The sequence below is a fragment of the Typopeltis vanoorti genome, chromosome 2 (assembly GCF_054136105.1).
Source record: "Typopeltis vanoorti isolate ZY-2024b chromosome 2, IOZ_Tvanoo_1.0, whole genome shotgun sequence".
In the NCBI taxonomy this organism is placed as follows: Eukaryota; Metazoa; Arthropoda; class Arachnida; order Uropygi; family Thelyphonidae; genus Typopeltis; species Typopeltis vanoorti.
This window is the reverse complement of record NC_143550.1, coordinates 162,129,981-162,149,930: the sequence shown is the minus strand read 5'-3', so window position 1 is coordinate 162,149,930 and position 19,950 is coordinate 162,129,981. Positions and strand designations below refer to the sequence as shown.

Genomic DNA, 19,950 nt, shown 5'->3' with positions numbered 1-19,950 from the left:
CATTGACAAATCCCTAGACTCACGCAAGCAATATTTAATCGCATTGCTCTACCAGCTAAGCAATGTGTAATCACAAAAATAGACAAAAGGAAGAAAGCCTACCTCTAAATATATGATTCGGAAGTCCCAACAATATCACACTAATCAAAAAATGCGAGCAGCTAATTCGTAATCATACTTCTCACTCCACAAATTCACGCCAGCTCATAGAAAGAAATTACTCAAACGTTTTTCTTATCCTTATAAGGACTGGCTTAAAGGGGTAACAAGAATGCTTTTCATCTTCCCCGTTATCTGTAGAGGACACTGTAGGGATAAGGTGTTATTGAGCTATTAAAGCTCTGATCATGGCAGGAGGGTAACAGCAATAGCCGAGCCTAAGTTAGAACTTCATTGGCTACAGCATTGCCATCCATTACCCCCAAGGGTATTAATCATTAATCACCGCATCTCACAGTCAATTATGCTTCATTCCCCCAAACGTTTTTGACAATTGACATTTATGTCTTTAGGGGTGAAGCAAGATGCTTTTCCCAAACGTTTTTCTTATAGTCCTTATAAGGATAAGGACTGGCTTAAAGGGGCGAAGCAAGAATGCTTTTCATCTTCCCCGTTATCTGTAAAGGACAGTGTAGGGATAAGGTGTTATTGAGCTATTAAAGCTCTGATCATAGCAGGAGGGTAACAGCAATAGCCGAGCCTCAGTTAGAACTTCATTGGCTACAGCATTGCCATCCATTACCCTCCAAGGGTATTGGATTGAATGAATCAATCACTCGATTTGATATCCAATCCCAAACGTTTTTCTTAGGCGTAAGGAACTTTATATAGAAAATGTTAGTTGACTTAAAAATGGTGTATGAATATCCTATAGATTTTTTATTAAAATGCTAATTAGTTTAAAAATTATTAAAATTTTGAGAGGTAAAATATATGTACGTAGATATTTTATATAACATTTAAAAAATTAAAAATTATTCTTAATCACTAAACTGCCTAGGGTATCTAGTTGTTTTTGCTATTTGTTTCATAATCTGAAATCCAGTGTCTGGTATATACTCTATCTGTATATGCGACTCAACGTTTAGGTGCTTTCTGTGTGCAGAACAAAAATAATTTTGCCTTTTCGATGAGTTCTGTTTTAATAACTTTTGTTTAATAAATGATAAATGCTTTTTTTTTTTTTTTTTTTCCAATTTTGGAGATATGCGGAAAATTCAGGTGTTGGTGCTACGCGAGTACTTTTTCCTGGTCCGAACAACTACTTGTTCTGGTTTTGTGTGTATTTCAGTAATGTCCGACAGTATTTGAATAACAACAGTAATAGAAAAAATAAAACGTTGTAACTCCGAATCATTCTTAAAACTCCGAATCCACAAATCATATAAATTTTCATTTAATCGTAGCTGTATTTATATAAACTGCAAAAGTAATATCTTGCATTGATCAGGACTGCATTTATGACCGTTCCCCCCCCCCCCCATAAAATCAATCCTCATAACATTAGTTCTTTGCTCTAGAGACCAAATATGGAACTTTTTCAAGCCATTTCAGCCTCCCAGTGAGCATAGTAGCGATCTCACACATGATAATGAATATACACAGGACATACCCAAAACATTTGTTCCTGCAGCAGCAGCATTTTGATCCACTGCCTATTTCGATAACTAGGCCGACAAGTAGTGCACCCTGGTGGTAAAAATTCTCAAGCCTGTATAATTATTAGTAATACAGGCTTGAGCAATTTGTCACTCTCAAAAAACTTTGATGAAGTAATCCAAGTCAGGTTAGTGCAATGATTTCCGTATTGTTGTATTCAGAGAAAGGCGCATTTTGGATTATATAATTAATTTTATTATATGCATATAATACCATATGCTTGTAGCAATGTATCTGCTAAAAGTCATTAAAAACGAGCAAATTAAAATGTGAAAGTAATTATGTGTGTGTAAAATACACGACGAACACGAAGTCATCTGGAAAATGAGTGTTGTTAAACCTTGTTACAACTTCCACCGCAGGCAATCACATTATTAATCGATTAAACTTTGCATGTATCAAGTTTCTCCTTCGTTGAAGTCTTCCCCGCTTCACATCACTAATATCATCTTATTACTACATGTGCTGCCATCTACGGGGAAATTAGATCAATGAGCGGCAACGAAATGCACTTCAGGTTAATGGTATTAAGCATTTTAGTGACAAGTTTCGTTTGGTTCATAACATGAGAATTGACGTCTAGTGGATAGCGCCTGAAGCAAAAGGACAACATCGCAAAATGACAGAAGAATAACATTTGATGATGCTAATATAATGTAATTCAGAGAGAGAGAGAATATGACATTCTACAAATATAATATTTTTCATTTATTTCTCTACTTTGTTATGAAATACAGCGTCATCTAGTTGTTAGATGATTATTATTATTACGTTTTATGCATTCGCGCATGCTCCCATTATACCATATGAATTCCCCGATCTAGATTCGATAAATAAAATTTGACTTCGTTTATAATAAGGCAACTAAGAATATAAGTTCAGTATGTTAATTGTATATATTATCTATGTTCTTCAACTAGTTATTTTGTTTCTGTGAGGGGAAACCCTGCAGTTATTTCTGATTCTAAAAGAACTGTTACCATCAGTTCTTCTGATGCTTCTTATCATATTATTCCAATTGTTTCTAGATTTTTCTTTCTTTTTTGCATTAAAAAAAAAAACTGAATTTGGTTAATAAATACACACCATTAAAAACACGGAAGTATTTACCTGTAACTTATAACGGCACAAAATCGCCAAAAAAACTAATATATAAACTAATATTTCAATAATATTCATATATTTCTAATCAAAATATTAAATATTCAATTTATTATAAATTAATTATATCATCATCATCATCATGTACAAAATATTTAATTTTTTGTAAACATTAATATATAAAAATAAAATATTAAAAAGTTATTAATAATTAAAAATTAATATAAAAATTTAATATAATTTCATACACCAATAAAAGAATTAAATCAACTAATTATATATAGAAGTTTGTCGAACGAGTGTTTGTGCGGTAGATGCTATTCGTGTCGTTTATCGTTCATAAGTCTTGATTGGAATTGTGATTACTTCTTGCATGATTGAATTGAGAATTGTGTTATAAGTGCTAAAAATCTTGCACGATTGAATTGAGAATTGTGTTATAAGTGCTAAAAAGGATAAAAGAGATTTGATTCGTGATTTAAGAAATAATCACTTCCTATAAAGATCACATTGGTGAACACTACTACAAAACAGCTTGAGTAAACAGGTAAGGAAGCTTTTCTCATCTCTAAAAATAACAACACTGATAGACATGGAAAAACTACAAGACGAAACTAAATTCGACGACGTATATCGAGAGTTTATCAAATTAGGGGAAGTACTTTATAACAATTAGCCAGGTAGAATAAAACTCTATGAGACATTTCCTTCCCTCCCAAATTGTCACAGAAGACAATCTGGAAGATCCCCACGAGAACGTGATAGCACTAAAAAACAAACAGTAGAGCTCAAACCAGTGACCAAACCCTGAGGATGCGGCAAAATTCCAAACAATTGCCGACCCGGTACTGGACAGCAGACAAACAGGAGAAATTTCAAACAAACAAAAAGAGGAAAATCTCCATTTCCAGACCTCAAACCAATTTCCATTGGTTTGAGGTCTGACTGACAATGATACAAATTCAAAAGAAAAAATATCCTCAGAACATTAGAAATCACATTTACGAAAGCCACCAATACTGAGAAGAAGGAATTCGCATCCAATCAAAAACCCTCCATCGATTACAGGACACTAACGAAATTACTTGATAACAGCAATAACAACCCTACCAAATATTTGCACTCAACAGCGAGAAGAACCTTAAAGTAGAGCTCAGAGGGGTAATCGAAACAATATCAACAAAAGTCACATCAGACCTCGAAAACAAGGATGCAGAGCAGTCATGGTCAGCTGCATGCACAGAGCCAACAAAATACCATATCCCCTAGTAGTGGTAGAAATCAGCAAAGACCAGAAACACATCCACGATCTCCAAACTATCTGCGATTTAGTCATAAAGACTGAATCATTGAAACACAAGACAACAACGACGCAATGTCATCGCTGCCAAAAGTTTCGCCACCCACAACGCTATTGTAAAGCAGAATACCGATGCGTTAAATGTGGTGGCAAACAGGCAACGACTGAATTCTAAAAACCATGCACACAACCAGAAAAGTGTGCAAACTGCGGGGCCCACGCCCTGCAAACTACAGGGGGATGTACAACATTCCCACAGAACCAAAAGATTCAATCCTAGATCAGTAAAACTCCACAAGAACATAGAACCACCACCTTCACAACAATCAGAAAATCTTACGCAGAGGCAGTTACCCCCAAACCACGATCAGCTTATCCTCAAAATTCCAGTAAACCTGCTGTTAGATTTGACGATCTGTATCGGAACAATGCTATCAGAACTCCAACCCCATACAAGAATCCAAGGACATCATCCTTAGGCATACTCAGTTACTGTTCTCAGTAATCCTCAACGGATAAACACGATAGAAAACCTACCTCATTACAGATTGTCAGCTGGAACGCGAATGGACTGACAAACAAGATCCTTGAACTACAGGAATTAGCTGCAGATACCCAAGCCGATATTATCTTCATCAGCGAACACATCTGCGCCAACTCAAAATACAACAACTATATCGTCTACCCCACGAACAGATCCCAAGCAAGAGGAGGAAGCACAGACATCTCATCAAAAGAGGAATTAAAACATAATGAATTCCATAGGCCCCAAACCGAACACGTTGAAACAACAGGAATTGAAGTTCACATTGAAAACACAAACAGCCTCAAGATATCTGCAGCCTTTAACCCCCCAAATAATAATAATAATAATAAAATTCCTAGAATCAGATCTGGAAGAACTACTGAACGCAGATAGAGCAGTAATCATATCCAGAGATCTTAACGCCAACACCCAACTTAGAACAATAGAAATACACACATCAATGGCAGAACACTCAACTCATATGCTACTACAAGAAATATGACAATAACAGAACCCCTATTCTACGGAGACACCAGCGGCCCAGATGTACTTTATATAGTAATACTAAAGGATGTGGCACACGGATATCAAATACAGGCGATCAAAGATATGAGTTTGGACCACAACCCCATCATATTGCAACTAGGTACCCCACATGTCCAAACTGAAGGCAACACCACTGTTATCAACTGGAACCAACTCCTCTTAGCTTTTCAGAAAAACCTAGGCCCAGTACCACACAACATCTACTGAAGAAATAGAAAAGGCAGTGACATCCTTTGAAAAACAAATATTGACAGCAATATACTATATAACAAACACAACTACACGTGCACCGCCAAACAGGCTCCCAGAAGAAATAAAACAACTTATCCGAGAAAAAGAGAAGGCTACGAAGACAATATCATAGAACAATTGATCCCGCAGATAAACAAACAGTTAACAGAACAACGAACCAGGTTCGGTATGCACTAAAAAATCACCGAAACCAACTTTGGAACAACAAGATATATCGCCCAAGCACAGAAGATCAGTCAACATGGAAAGTTATGAGGTCGTTTCGCTCAAAGCACAATACACTCCCTCCCATCAAAAGTGAATACGGAATAGCCTATAAAGATGAATAAAAGCGGAACCATTTGCAGATAGCTTGGAAAAACAATGCAGCCCCAATTTTGCGTATGTAGACTTAAACTTTATAAGAAAAATCCACAATGAGGGGCAAACCCCAATCCAAGAACAAACCCATATCGACAGTAGAAATACACCAAATCATAAGAAAATTCAATACCAAAAAGGCCCCTGGCTCGACGGAGTCGCGAACAAGGCGCTTAAGCTGCTCCCACCAAAGGCATTAGTGGCCATCATCGATGCTATTCTACGGCTAAATCACTACCCAGTACGGTGAAAACTTACAGACGTCTTCCTAATTCCAAAACCAGGAAAAGATACACAGTTTCCACAGACCCATCGACCTATCATGCATACGCAAGATATCAGAACACGCAATATTTACACGGATCCAAAAACAGAAGAAAATAACCACGTCATACCAGACAAACAATTCGGCTTTAGAAAACATCACTCTACAACTCAGCAAAGCTACAGAATCATAGAATACATTACCCAAATTTACGAATGGTACTAGCACTCTGGCTCAATCTTCCTAAGCATAGCTCAGCCATTCGAAAGAATCTGGCATTATGGATTAATTTTCAAGCTATACCAAGTAGGAATCCCATTCCCACTAGTTTTACTTGTCAAGTCATATCTGAACAACAGAACTTAGAAGCTTTTTTTTTTTTTTTCTGCAACCGGCGTACCAATACCGTTCAAGAGACAAGTGATTTATTTATTTTATTTATTATTATTATTTTTTTTTATGTTGGGCCCATATACGAGACCAGGTTGACTGGTCAACCTATAGTACTTTAATATATGGGTATTGGGATGGAAAAAGAGGAACTTGTTAACATTCGATTTGAAAGCCTGTATATTGTATTCCTTGGGGAATACCTCAGGAGGGAGACTGTTCCACGGTACAGCAGTAGCAGGGAGTAGAGTACATTAGTCTTTGCACACAGAGACTAATGACTTCACATCATTTACTAAGGCAAATGATGTAAAGTCATTAGTCTCTGTGTACAAGTAGCTCAGTCATGAAGATACTTCACGCACAAAACATTATTTTGCTTACTTGGATAAAGGATTAAAACCAAGAATATGTGAAGGGATGTTGGGAGGTGGCTGTACGTTTTCCAATCGGTTTAGTACAGAGTGGGGGAATTATTGATGTTGTTTCAGATGAGCATTTTTCATGAAAATATTTGTAGAATATACAAATTGCAGAGACTAAACGTCTATGTGAAAGTGGGGGGAGTGAGTCGGTAAGAGATGGATCGTTTATCAGTCTAATTGCTCTCCTCTGTATTGAGTCAAGCATTTTGAGGGAGCTTTTAGGAACCCCACTCCAAATGTGAAAACAGTATTCGATAGCTGGGCGGATTTGCGATTTGTAAAAGGTTACCAGCTGTTTTCAAGTGAAGTAACGTCTTGAGCGAAAGAGAAAGCCTAGTTTTTTTTGGAAGCTGAGGATGAAATGGTTGTGATGTGTTTATGCCAGGAGAGCCCTGATGTCATGGTAATTCCGAGAAGAGAAATTTCATCTTGTCTGAGGATTTGAGTATTATCAAAAATAATACTGGGGCAAAAAAGGTTCTTTTTTGTGGAAAATAAGACAGAACTGGGTTTTACTAGCGTTGAAGTTGACGAGGTTTTCTCTGCCTCATTGGAGGATGGGGCTCAGATAACGATAAGCCATGTGGAGGAACTCCCTCTACCGAGAATTACATAAAAAAGTCCCATAAATAAAAAACCTATAACTCATTATTGCTTTTTATTACTAAAAAAGCAATAACGAGGAAAAATAAAAGAACTGAAGAATGATACCGACACATTTACTTTCTGAGTAAAGCTTGTCATTACAAAACAGCATTTATATTAAATATTCCACTCTGCTATTATTTATATAGGAATTACCCATGCATACTAAAATCGTTTCATTGTTGTTTTAGTGAATATGACGGAAGTGACGTAATTTTCTCATATTAGCAATTGATTCTCACATTAGCAATTGGTGGCAAAATGTCCCCACATGTGGCGTTTTGCCACCAGATCCAAATTCTTCTAATTTTATATTGACGTAATAAATTAAATGCTTAACAAACTAATGATGATTTTTGTTTTATTTTCTAGGTCATAGCACCATGTGAACCTCTGGTCAACTACGAACTGGTATGTGCTTTGATTCTTATTAATATCATTATTTTTAAAGGTAATAAGTGTCTAAGACTTTTTCTAATTAGAATTTAAATATCGATTCATTTTATATCGGCTTGTAGATGGAATTTTCAAAAGTGTAAAACTTATTCGGGAGTAATTGGGCCATAAAATAATAAGACTAATTTGGGAATCTATTATCAGGTGCTGTTGTACACCAGCGTTAAGTAAGCTTCTAATAACAACTTATAAGCATTTGGTTTGGATAGTTTGAAGTTTCTTGATGTTAGAAGGTGATCGATATGTCATTATTGGTCTGAAAATGAGTAATTTATTATCTGTACTTAAACAGCTGCATCTAATGGGTAAATTTGGACCACTGCTTTATTTGATTTGGAGTAAATATAACTTTACTCATAAGTGTATATCTTATACATAGCGTAGTCTTTTATCAAGTTGAATTCACAGATATTTGGTTGTTTTTTTCTATGAGATGGTAGTGTCAGATATGCTTACTGAACTATGAGATGATTTTTTTTTCCTTCTTGTAAATAGAATCGCCTCACTTTTTCTGTTTGAGTCAATTCTCTGTTTCCTAAACCACATTTCAAGATCATTACTTGCATTTTGTTGAAGTTTAGTTATTAATTTTAGCTTGAGTGATCTAGTCAGAATGGCTGTGTCATCTCCATAGTAAGCGGATATGGTGGAATTAGTACGAGGGATATCTGCCATATAAATGGAGAACAAGAATGGAGAGAGTAAGGAGCCTCGTGGAACGCCTGCTGTAATTTCGCGTTCAGAGGCTCTGAGGCCTTATTTGCTCTGAATTTTTCTGTCCTTTAGGAAAGATCTGATAAGCAGAATCAACTGAATTGGAAATTTTGTTGTTATTAGCTTATAAAGGAGGTCGTTGTGCCATATTTTATCAAAAGCTTTGGCTATGTCAAGCAAATGGCACCAGTTTGTTGCTTCCAGTTGAATCCGTGTGAGACATATTCCACCATTCTCTGGACCTGCTGCACCATACAGTGGTTTGGGCTGAATCCAAACTGTTCTTCTGGAATAATAGTGTTGGTGGTGGATATTTCTTGCAGTCTTGTTAGAAAATTTTTCAATTGAAGGGCACAGTATCCAGTTGTTCTTCCAATTGCGCTACGGAGGTGCGAAAGAAAATACACAGTCGACAGGATTTCAGAGACATTGTTCTATAAACATATTAATGAATAGTTTAAAATTTTTAATGATTTAAATTATAACTGTGATTAGTCTTAGTGTTATGTTATTCCAGATATAAAAACATCTCCTGGAGTCAAGACTCATCAAGAGAGGCTATAGTAAGATGCATTCTAACAGAGACAATGTTTATCATATCTCATCTTAAATTGGTTCAATGTTTGCGCACTCCCCATCTCATTTGGTAATAAATTTCACTCACCAACCATTCTCCATGCAAAAAAGTCATGCCGCACTCTTATGCATCACAGCTTTATACAATTTCCAAGAATGACCTCTTGTCTCTATCCCCTTCCCTCCTTCAACCCTTTGAAAAATATCCTCGGTATCTATTTGATAAGCACCCCCTTAGCAATTTATATGTTCTCAATCATATCGCCCCTCTTCCGCCTATTGACTAGCGTCTGTAATCCACATTCTCTCAGCCTGTCTTCATAGTCAGTATTCCACAACCCTGATATTGCTTTTGTTATTCGCCTCTGAACTTTTTCCAGAGCTTGATTAGACCAGATGTGTTCTGATCAAAGCCTTGTACAGCGGAATGACCACATCCTTATCTCTACTTGTCAGCGTTATTCTTAGCATACTGGCATTTTTTTGTGCTGCTTTTATTATTATTTTTTCAATATGTCCCTTGAACTTCAATTCTTTATCCACCAATATCCAAAGATCACACGCTTTTTCCACTTCCTGTAATACAACGTCTAGAATATGATATGCAGCTCTACTTTTTTGAGATTCAAGGTGCCAAACCTTACATCTGGTGTTAAATTGACATTATAAGTTTTCTTTTTTTGCTTTCTCCATATGCTAAAATAGAAAACTAATTATATTCATTATTATTAATTTTGTGCTAACTTGGAAGCATATTTACATGTGTCTTTGACAAACATTTCTTCTTTTATATATTAAGAAAAAATAAAGGAGTTGTGTACGAAATAAAAACTCTTTGTAGATTTGAAGCAACAGCAGACATAGGTCATTTGCATTTTCCATTTAGGAACCAGCAACTCGCCATGAAGAGCTGCTCATCCAAAAGTACCCGGATATTTTTTGAGGCCATCTTCCGCATTCTAGAGATAGCGTCTATCTCAACACTTTGTTATTAATTTAGGCAACCAAAATAGTCTCACTGGTTGATCTTCTGACACCTTACCTAATCCCAGTCCTTCTGAACACTTGATTGCATTTGATTTATAGTTATATCTGACCCACTTTACAACCCAGCTTGCAGATTAAAGCAACAAACATTCACCCATGGAACGGCTGTTTGTCCATGTCATGTTTCTTTTGGCCCACCGCCAGAGGGAACGTGCAAGGACGTTGGCAAAGGGGTAGTGCACTTTTTTTTGGAAATGCTCCAGATGTCTGGAATAATGCCGATGACAGATAGCGAAAGAATTTCAACTTATGTTCACTTCAATTTGCCATGTTTACATATCTTCCATGCTGTATGGGAGATTTTGGTGAATGGGAAGTTTGTTACAGACGTTTTGCCCAAGAACTATAATTTCTCCACTGATATCACCCTTCAAGTTCTTCAGAGAGAGAAAAAAAAAGAATATATTTTAATTTGGGACAGGCACTATCATTTAGTTCCGGAAATTGTCGTGAGGAATATGACATGTAATGTTTTCAGATTATATACTTGACGAGTATTTAGACGTCAAATAATTGGCAGTGTCAATAAACATGTCCGATATTCAGGGATTAGATGTCTTTTCACAAGTGATTGAGGTTTATATGTAAAGCCAATAAAAACCTTGAGAATTATTGAAATGAATACAGAGCATCACTCAAAATAATGGATCTTGTTAACTGGGAATATTTTCTTTTCTAACAAAAGGAAATGAGGGAGGCTATTCAGCTATTCTCTCTGAATAATGGCTTTGTTTCATGTCGTGCACATTCTTTTTTTATACAGTTTATATTATAAAAATTACTTCCTGTTTCTTAAAAATAATATTATAACTTATATTTCAATTTAAAAATTTAATTCGTTTTAAAAAGTTTTTATTTTTTTTTAATTAAAAAATTAGTACAGACACCTTTAAGAATTCTATATATATTAATTCTAACAGCTCTGTCAAAGTTTGCACTTTATTTTCTGTCCTAGTTTGAGACTTAATTTGGTAGGAGTAAATAGAAGTTATTAATTTGGTCTAGCTACTCACTGACGATGCCTCAATAAAGGCTGAAACCGGTGAGATTGCTAATATGAGTACGCTCTCTTAAGGATTTTGCCTTAAAGGAGCAATTTGAGTCTCCGGGAAAGTGTTCTCCGGCACGGCCCGCTGAGGGGCTTTGTCGGTGAATGCTTTTCTTCGGAATATGAGCGGTTCTGCTCGGTGGTGGTGGTGAGTGGAAGGCCATCACTGAGTGGGGCCAACGCTGAGATGGAAGGTCTTTCGCCCACAATTGAGTGGCCTAGGGATCGTCCGAATTTTTAGAGACGGCTTTACTTATTCATAAGGAGTAAATAGAAGTTACCATCAAGAAAATAATTTTTTTTTATAAACCAAACTTTCAAAAAAAAAGAAAGAAAGAAAGAAAAAAATGTATTGGATTTTTAGGGAGTAAGGAAAGATATGTCCATTCATTCTTTCAACTGGTTTATTTCTATTAACGTTGGTCATATTAGCATTCTCTGTGATTTTTAGTCTTCTTTTACAGTGTGTTGTAATTGTTCCAAGATTTTGCACCCACATTTTTATTTATTTGTTAATACTTTGTTATTTATTAATACTTTGTTAGTAATTTGTACTTTGATAGTAATTAATATAATCAAATTAATTTTCCTAGTTGACTTTTTGACATTCAAAGATTAGTTTCATTAATTTTTTCATACTAAAGAAAGATTTAATCATTTCTAAGTTATTTTGTATAATTACGATTTTTTAAACCTTTGTTCTGAGTGTCAAGATTCCTTGTTAAACACCTGAGTATCACGTACTAGCCGAGTCGTAGATTAGGCTATATACATAATTTATTAAGCCATTAATGTTTCATTGTAACCATTGGTGTGCAATGAATGAATAAATATTACACATTGGAAAGACTATCGGGTCTTTTGTTGAAAATTCAAGGATGTACTACATATCCAATTAGGGAGGATAATAGATGGATAAAAAAGAACCTGATGTATTAATTTAAATCGATGAAATTAATCTGAGCAGTATATAAATACAATATATCATATAATATATCGACTTCGTATGCGAGCCCCGACCGTAGTATGGATGGTATGGCTGACTAATACAAATATAAGCATTGCACATTTACGATGTCATTTTGTTAACTGGAATTTTAACAAAACTGGAAATAGCATGATTTTACTTTTAGTTAGTTTATTTATGTTTGATTTTTATATGTTTTTAAAACACTAGAATGAAATTTTGAAACAGAAATGATTACCTTTTTTTAGAATAAGTTACGTAGATGTTGGTTCACAAGAAATTTACGTAATATTTCTGTTGAGTTCTTGAAAATAAAATAGTGGATATTTATTTTAATATAATTATGTAAGATCCAAATCGACCAATCACTGATTGTCATCAGTTTTTAATCGTTTGGTAAGATTTCAAGAATCCCATTGACGTACTGATATAGTCTCGTTCCCATAAATTATTCGTGGAATAAAATAATTAATTTGGTTATTATTTCTTAATAGTTGAAGAGGTATTTTAATTCCAGAAATTATATGATAAATTATAGGTGGCGAAAGGGAAGTGTGGAGAACAAATTCCAAATTGCACCGTTATATAATTATGAAGTAATTTGAAAGTTTTCCATTCAAATTAATATTAAGTAACATTATGTGGAACATGATACGTTCTGGCAAAGTGCCAAAATCTTTGATCGTTTGTAAATGGCTTTCTCAATACGATTTTATCGAGTGACATAATAAAAACGTTCGCAAAAAAAAAAAAAAAAAGGAAATTATTAAAAAATGTATAAAAATTTCGTGAATAGTCACAACGTACACATGAGGGGGGGGGGTTTCCCTTTATTCTAGTTAATGTCTTAGTAGTATTTTAAAGGAGACAGGTAGCATTAATCGGCTTTCAAAAATTTATCTGTGCTACCAAACTATAGTTTACGTAAGCATGCGTGGGATTTATTAGATTGTGTGCTCTTATCGTTAGTGTTAATATTTGCCGCTTATTTTAATGACGACTTGAGCAGTAAAGGATTCATTCACACTTCAAATGGGGATGTTTCCAATTAACCGACATAATTTACAGCTGACAGGTGGTGGGCGTTACTTGGAGAACGTAAAAGGGGCAGGGGAAGGCGGCATTTAGAAGCTGCCGAGAAAGAGATATTAAGGCACGTGCTGCAAAGAGGGAGATAATTATCTGTACTGTCGAGTTTAATCAAGGATCGTGCCGGTCTAGGGTTAATAGCTAATCTCTCTCTCTTTCTGTTCGCTTCTTATCGGAAGGCGAGACCCGAAGCGGGTTGCAAGGAGATGGTGAGGGGTAATGAGGATATAAAAACTAGCCCATGATTGCTCTGAATTCTTTCTACTTTCCTTTCCTTTTTCGTGTTAACTATTCTAAGAAAATATATTTGACAATTTCGTACTCATTCCAGTACGTATTTATTTCCCCCCATCTCTCTCTCTCTCTCTCTGTGTGTGTGTGTGTGTGTGTGTAGTAGTAGTAGTCTTGTAGATGGAACCAACTTTATATTTTAATTTTTTTGTATACACATTTCGAATTTGCCGATTATCTAATACTCCATGGTTTCAGCTGGCATTAAAAAAATCACCATCGGAATATAATTAATTGATTTTCTCAAAAGAAAGAAGGGATTATGTAAATTGAATTACTCAGATTAGACATGTCACCATTAAAGATAATGATCTTTTTAAAGAGATACGAGAACAGAAAATCCTAGTCATAGTAATGATAAATGCTGAGGCCTATAATTAAAGACACCCAGCGCAGTTTCTTAATACTTGGACCATCCTGATTTGTATTAAGATTTTTTTATTATTTAAAAAAAAAAAAAATGACCAAGCGGATAGAAACCGAATTTTTGTTTTTATCATATAGCCTGGAAGAAGGTTAAGGGTTTTACGAATTTTTTCTCCCAATTTGGGATTTTCTAATGGGATAGGAAAAAGGGTGTCCAGTATATTTAAAAATAGAGTGATATACCATTTTAAGTTTATTTTTGCCCTCTTACAAATATATCCATCTAATTTTTTCTGTTCAGTTCACACATTTAAACTGAAACGATACTACTACAACCTGTGATTAAAAAATAGATTAAATATTTTCGTGTTATTCATTTTTTACTCTTTTTTATTAATTCATTTCCTCTTCTACTTTTTTTTTAAAATCTACTTTCACTCCTGTATCTCCATTCACCGTGCATAGAACATTTCCGTCTATTTGCTCCACCCTAATCTGTGACCTCGAGACGCCCAATAGTCGATAACGATGACTGATGAACCCTGTCAACCTGATATTAACTTCACCAATGTTAGCTTTGCTCAATTTATTACTTTGTTTCTTCTTGATCCTGAGGGTTACTTCAAAGATATCACAAACGATCCGCTTGTTTCTGAAGATGGATTTTATCCCAGTGAACAAATAGCATAATAATGATATTGTTGCTCTATTTGTATACATTTGTACAAAATTAGAAATTTATGTTTTTGTAAATCTTTGATTTTATTTGTAATTTATTATTATTATTATTATTATTATTATTATTATTATTTTCTCAAAAGAGATGTTTTGCAATTTTAAATGCGGATTAAATTTAATTTGAAGCTTTCTGCAGCTCACATCAAGTCTGTAATGTCTAATTTAAACTTTTAGCGTTTTTTCCTCGCATAACTTTTGCTAATATTTAGATTTTCACCTCATCACAGATCTGTTTCATAATAATTGGCTCGCAGCGCCATCTCACTAGTTCAGTGTTGCTTCTGACAAATATAATATTAATTAATTGGAAGCCATATCTATTACCGTTAATCTCAAGACGCAAAGAAATAATCAAGAACAAAAATTAGATTTAAAGTACAAAACCTCCATTATAATAATATAATAGATGTACTTGGTAAAACGTGTTGAAAATATGAGCCGAAGTAATTCTGTTAAAAAAAAAAAAAAGAAAGGTGGTGTTGCAGCATGACAGTAATAACACTGAATACGAAAATGTGTTTTGGAAGTGTGATCAGGGTGACCACCACTAGTACTTTCGTACTAGATCTAGTACTTTCTTCCTTCCGAATAATAATAATAATTAAAATAACAATATGAGAGTTAGACATATGGGTTTAATATTTTTCTCTTCTCTCACCTCCCCATATTTCACATTCAATGACACAAGCATGATTTCTCTTTTTTTTTTTTTTTCTCCCCTTCTCACTGTTCGCTAACCTTCACCTTCTCTTCCCCCTTGATCCCATACCCACGCAGTTCGACTGGTATTAGCCAATGAAAATATATTCTTCATTATTCAAATACTTCTTGGCATTATAAGATCATTACAACAATGAAAACAAGTAGGAAAAGTAAATATTTATATGAATAACCACTTTTTATTGATGCACAGCGTAATTTGGATCCCATTGAAAAGAGAAATCCAGCCGACAATGGTCAGGTTTTAGACATAGAAAATGTATATAAAGAATGGCAACTTTGAAGACTGTAAAAGCATTGAAAAAAGGTCAAGAATTCATGGATTTTTGGAATAAAGTTTTTGAAATGAAAAATGCTGTAGGAGAACAAATGTTTCCTAATTTAACAACATTAGTTAAAGCTGTACTGTGCCTCCCTCATTCATCAGCAGCAACTGAAAGAATATTTTCAGCAGGGAAAATAAATAAGAATAAAATTAGAATCAACTACAAACTCCCTCGATGAATGGAACAAAAGAAAAATTGAAACATTTATCAGCTACAGATTTTACTATTTCTGAAGAGTTAGTTAATTTAGCAAAATCTGTTTAAAATAATGAATAAATACTTCCAGTGTTTTTCTTGTGAGTGGGAGCCCCCGTATATATGTAAATAGCATATTAAATAACTGAAAATTTAATGTTCAATTATTTTAAACACTAAAATGAGACAAAAATTATATGGTAAATTAATACTCAAGTTAAGTGCTAGAGTTACAATCGGGACTTCAGTTATGATGATTGACAACTGCAGCTCTTGAACTCATAGATGATACAGTGAGGTGAGTTTTGACTTTTCTTTTTTTTTCATATTTGTCGTACATGTGTTAATTTAGCGGTTTTACATTGTCTATGATAATAAGGTAGTAATATCGTAAAATGCCCTAAATAGAGTGAATGAAACGAAAGCAAATAAAAATTTAGTATTTTTTTTTAGATATGGTACCTTTTTCCTGCATAAGTTAGTACTAAATATTTTTGCTGAGTGGTCACCCTGAATGGTATTTGGTTATACTTAACACAAAAGTGAGGTGATATCACACTTCTCTAACATATTTTCGTATTCAGTGTTATTCGTGTCATGTCGCAACGCTATTGATGTCAATGTGTACAATATGATGTTACACTTGGGACACGCCTTATAGTAACTAAATAATAACAAAGAGATCGATTTTAAAAGGAAATTTCGGCAAGGATGGTTTCAAAAATCTTATAGAAAATGATTTCCATGATTATTTCAAAGATGACATTCATTCTGCTACAGGAAGGGACATTTCAGTTAACTCTTAACCTTGGGCGTTTTGGGTTCTTTTCTTCGTCATCTTTGTCCCAGTTCTCTATGAAGTCAAGCTTAAACAAGTGATATCTCAACCTAACATAATATCGGAATGAAGAGGTACTGCTGAACTTATGTAATCATGAATTTAGACAAAAATCTTTATCTATGAATTCTAATTAGTTCTTTGACGTATTTGATTTGCATGTTTTCCAGTTAAGGTTCATGAATCTTATATTTCACATGAAGAATATTCCTTCTTTCCTAAGTTTTACAGAACTCGTACTTAGACTTAAGAAAAGTTCTTGAATTTATTAAGCAAAGTAAGAACTGAAAATTTTATTTCATTTTCTTGTTTTGTCTTTACAAAAACGGAAAATGGTGGCATGTCTATGAGTTATCTGCTGATCCGCACCAGACTTTTCGATGATTTTTTTCTCCAATTAACATGAGTACCTGAACATATTCAAGTCATTGGAAGGTCGCTAATTTGAGATCTCATCATCTTGACGTGTCCTTTAATATTGTTGCCTCATCAGAGATCCACCGTAGCCCAGTCAGTATTGATAATCGATTTTGATGAAACTTTAAAGACCTTTAGTTAAATTCGGATGATGATGATGATAACGATAATAATTTATATGAAGATCAAAATACATTTTTTACACTGCCGGTAACGAAAGTAATTTTAGTGTGCGAGTAATTTTAATTACTTCCTTGGGATATTAATCCTTTTATGTACATAATTTCACACTTATCTTGCCTTTTTTTGTTTATAAAACAACACTCGCTAAATAACGTGTTGTATGCGTATATTTCTTGATTTTTCGATACCTATTTAAAAGCTTTTAGCATCCATTAGTTTAATGGATGTTAAAATTATTAAACTATATTATTAAACAAAATGTTAATACACAATAAAATAATTGATAAGATAGAGAACAAGCCTATGGTTTACACTCCCTTAATCAGATACAAAATTATTGTTAGTTAGGATGGTTGATAAGTATAAAACTCGCCGGTTGTAGGCTATGAGATTGGTATTTAGATCTGGTTCAGGAGAACTGTTTTGGAACTTTTTTCTTTTTCGAAGCTGTGGTCATCAAGTGTGAGTCGTATTAATTGGTTAGGATGGGTAGCCGCTTGTGACAAATACTTGAGAGCAGTATGATGTAGGAATGTGAGAAAATCGGAAATGTCAGCCATTCGATAAAGTTGTGAGTTCCTAATAAACCAAGGAGCATTAAAAGTCATGCGTAAGCATTTATTCTTGACAGTTTGGAGCTTTCTGTAGGGTGACTCCAGGCTGTAACTCATATGTTAGAATCGGCCTGATGACTGATTTGTAAAGAAGTAATTTGTTGTCTGAACTTAACCAACTATGTCTATTAATCAATGAGTAAAGTTGGACAATTGCTCTGTTAGCCTTAGAGTGAACATAGGATATATGGGATCCAATACAGAGTCTTTTATGAAGTTCTATGATAAAAGTTGTATTCCCAGATATTTGGCTCCTGGCTACCATGGGATGAGGGTATCAAACATGAGTACTAAATCATGAGGTGATGCTTTCCTTCTGGTAGTTGAAATCGCAACACTTTTATGAGCATTGACGAAAAAAACTACTTGCCCGTGTCAGAGGTCGAGTAACTCGGGAACCGGTCGAAGATAGAAGAAGTTTCTCCAGTCGGCGACTAAACTTGAACTGAAGTCTACCTTCGGGCGGCCTAGCGCAGAGGAGGCAAGCGTCACTGCTACTGAGCTACGCAAGCCTTACAATAATAATAATAAGCAAGGATCCTTGTGGAACGTCTGCTGTGATTTTGCGTTCGGAAGATCTGAAGATCTATTTCAAATTTGAACTTTCTGTCATTTAGATAAGATATGTGCAGATAAATTGTAAATTTTACTGCTATAAGTTTTTATATAAAAAAAGCCACCACGTCATACTTTATCAAATGTTTTAGCTATATCGAGGAAAATGGCACTTGTGTGTTGTTTCCAGTTGAGATGTATTCCATAATTCTTTTGAACTGCTGGTCGGAAACCAAATTGTTCATCTGGTATGATGTTATTTTTGTTGGATACCTCTTTCAGTCTTGTCAGAATTATTTTCTCAAGTCTCAAGACAAGAAAGGAGGCTGAAGAGATGGTAATTTTGTGGGAATTTCAAATCTTTCCCCGGCTTGGGGAGGATCCTGAATTATACCGGCTATTTTCAATGGTGTTGAAAAGTAACGAAATATCAGTATTATATTGATGATGGCAACGATGTTCATAATAGGGAGAGACATTTGATAACATTATTTGTAATTCCACCAGCACCAGGAACATTTTTATTAGTGTTTTTTGAGGATTCTGTGCACTTCAGCTGGAGAAGTTTGGCAAATATGAACCTGCTCATTAGAGTAATTCAGTGCACCACTGTCTGCGCACCTTCGAAATGAATGACAGATCCACAAACGTGTAGTTAGGACTATACTGTAACTCAAGACTATCCGCGAAGGTTTCAGATTTTTTTCCTCCTCACTGTAGACGATACCTCGCTCTCCATGTATAAGTGGGAAGTAATTTTGGATCTTAAGAGATTTGAAGCGCTTCCATAAAAATTGGTCTGGCTTCAAGGATCGAAGCTTGTTTTTCCCATTGCTATACTAAAACAAAACACATTCATAAATAATATATTTAAATCCATATAAAATTAAAATGGTATATTTCAAAGTTTTGCTAAACTAACTTTAAACCCAAAGTTCGTGTTTTACTCAGATTTTAAAATTAGATCCAAATACGAATCAGAACTGTGGTACCTATTTTTAATCTCGAAGGCAATAATTTCAGATAACAATGTGAAAAGTCATATGTCATCTTTGTAAGGTCGGATAACGAGGTACTGAGCATCTGGCAAGTGATACTATAACAGAACGATGTTAAAATAATTGGCTGTTTCGAGATACCCACTTTTCGAAGCTTGCTTGCAGTTCCTAAAAAGGAACTCCAACCAATCAAAACACTTGAAAAAAAAATTAAATAAATAAATATAATAAAATAAAATTAAAAATGGGACCAAAATCATTACGTGTTATAAACCTGAATGAAATATTAAATTAATTAAATGTAATAATTAACAAGAAAGTTAATCTTCTTCCACTACGAGAT

General features: G+C 34.5%; 1 protein-coding gene across 8 annotated transcripts in view; it reads left to right on the top strand.

The window, feature by feature from the left end:
• LOC150109587 (tensin-1-like) overlaps positions 1-19,950 on the top strand; it is a 540,448-nt gene that overhangs the window by 133,129 nt on the left and 387,369 nt on the right. For all 8 annotated transcript variants that reach the window (XM_090413690.1, XM_090413698.1, XM_090413682.1 and 5 more), the window contains one exon: positions 7,842-7,880. Coding sequence is in view for 4 of the 8 variants with exons in the window: in XM_090413650.1 (XP_090269776.1) it covers positions 7,842-7,880 (39 nt within the window). In the remaining 4 variants the exon portion in view is untranslated. The remainder of the gene's footprint in view (positions 1-7,841; positions 7,881-19,950) is intronic.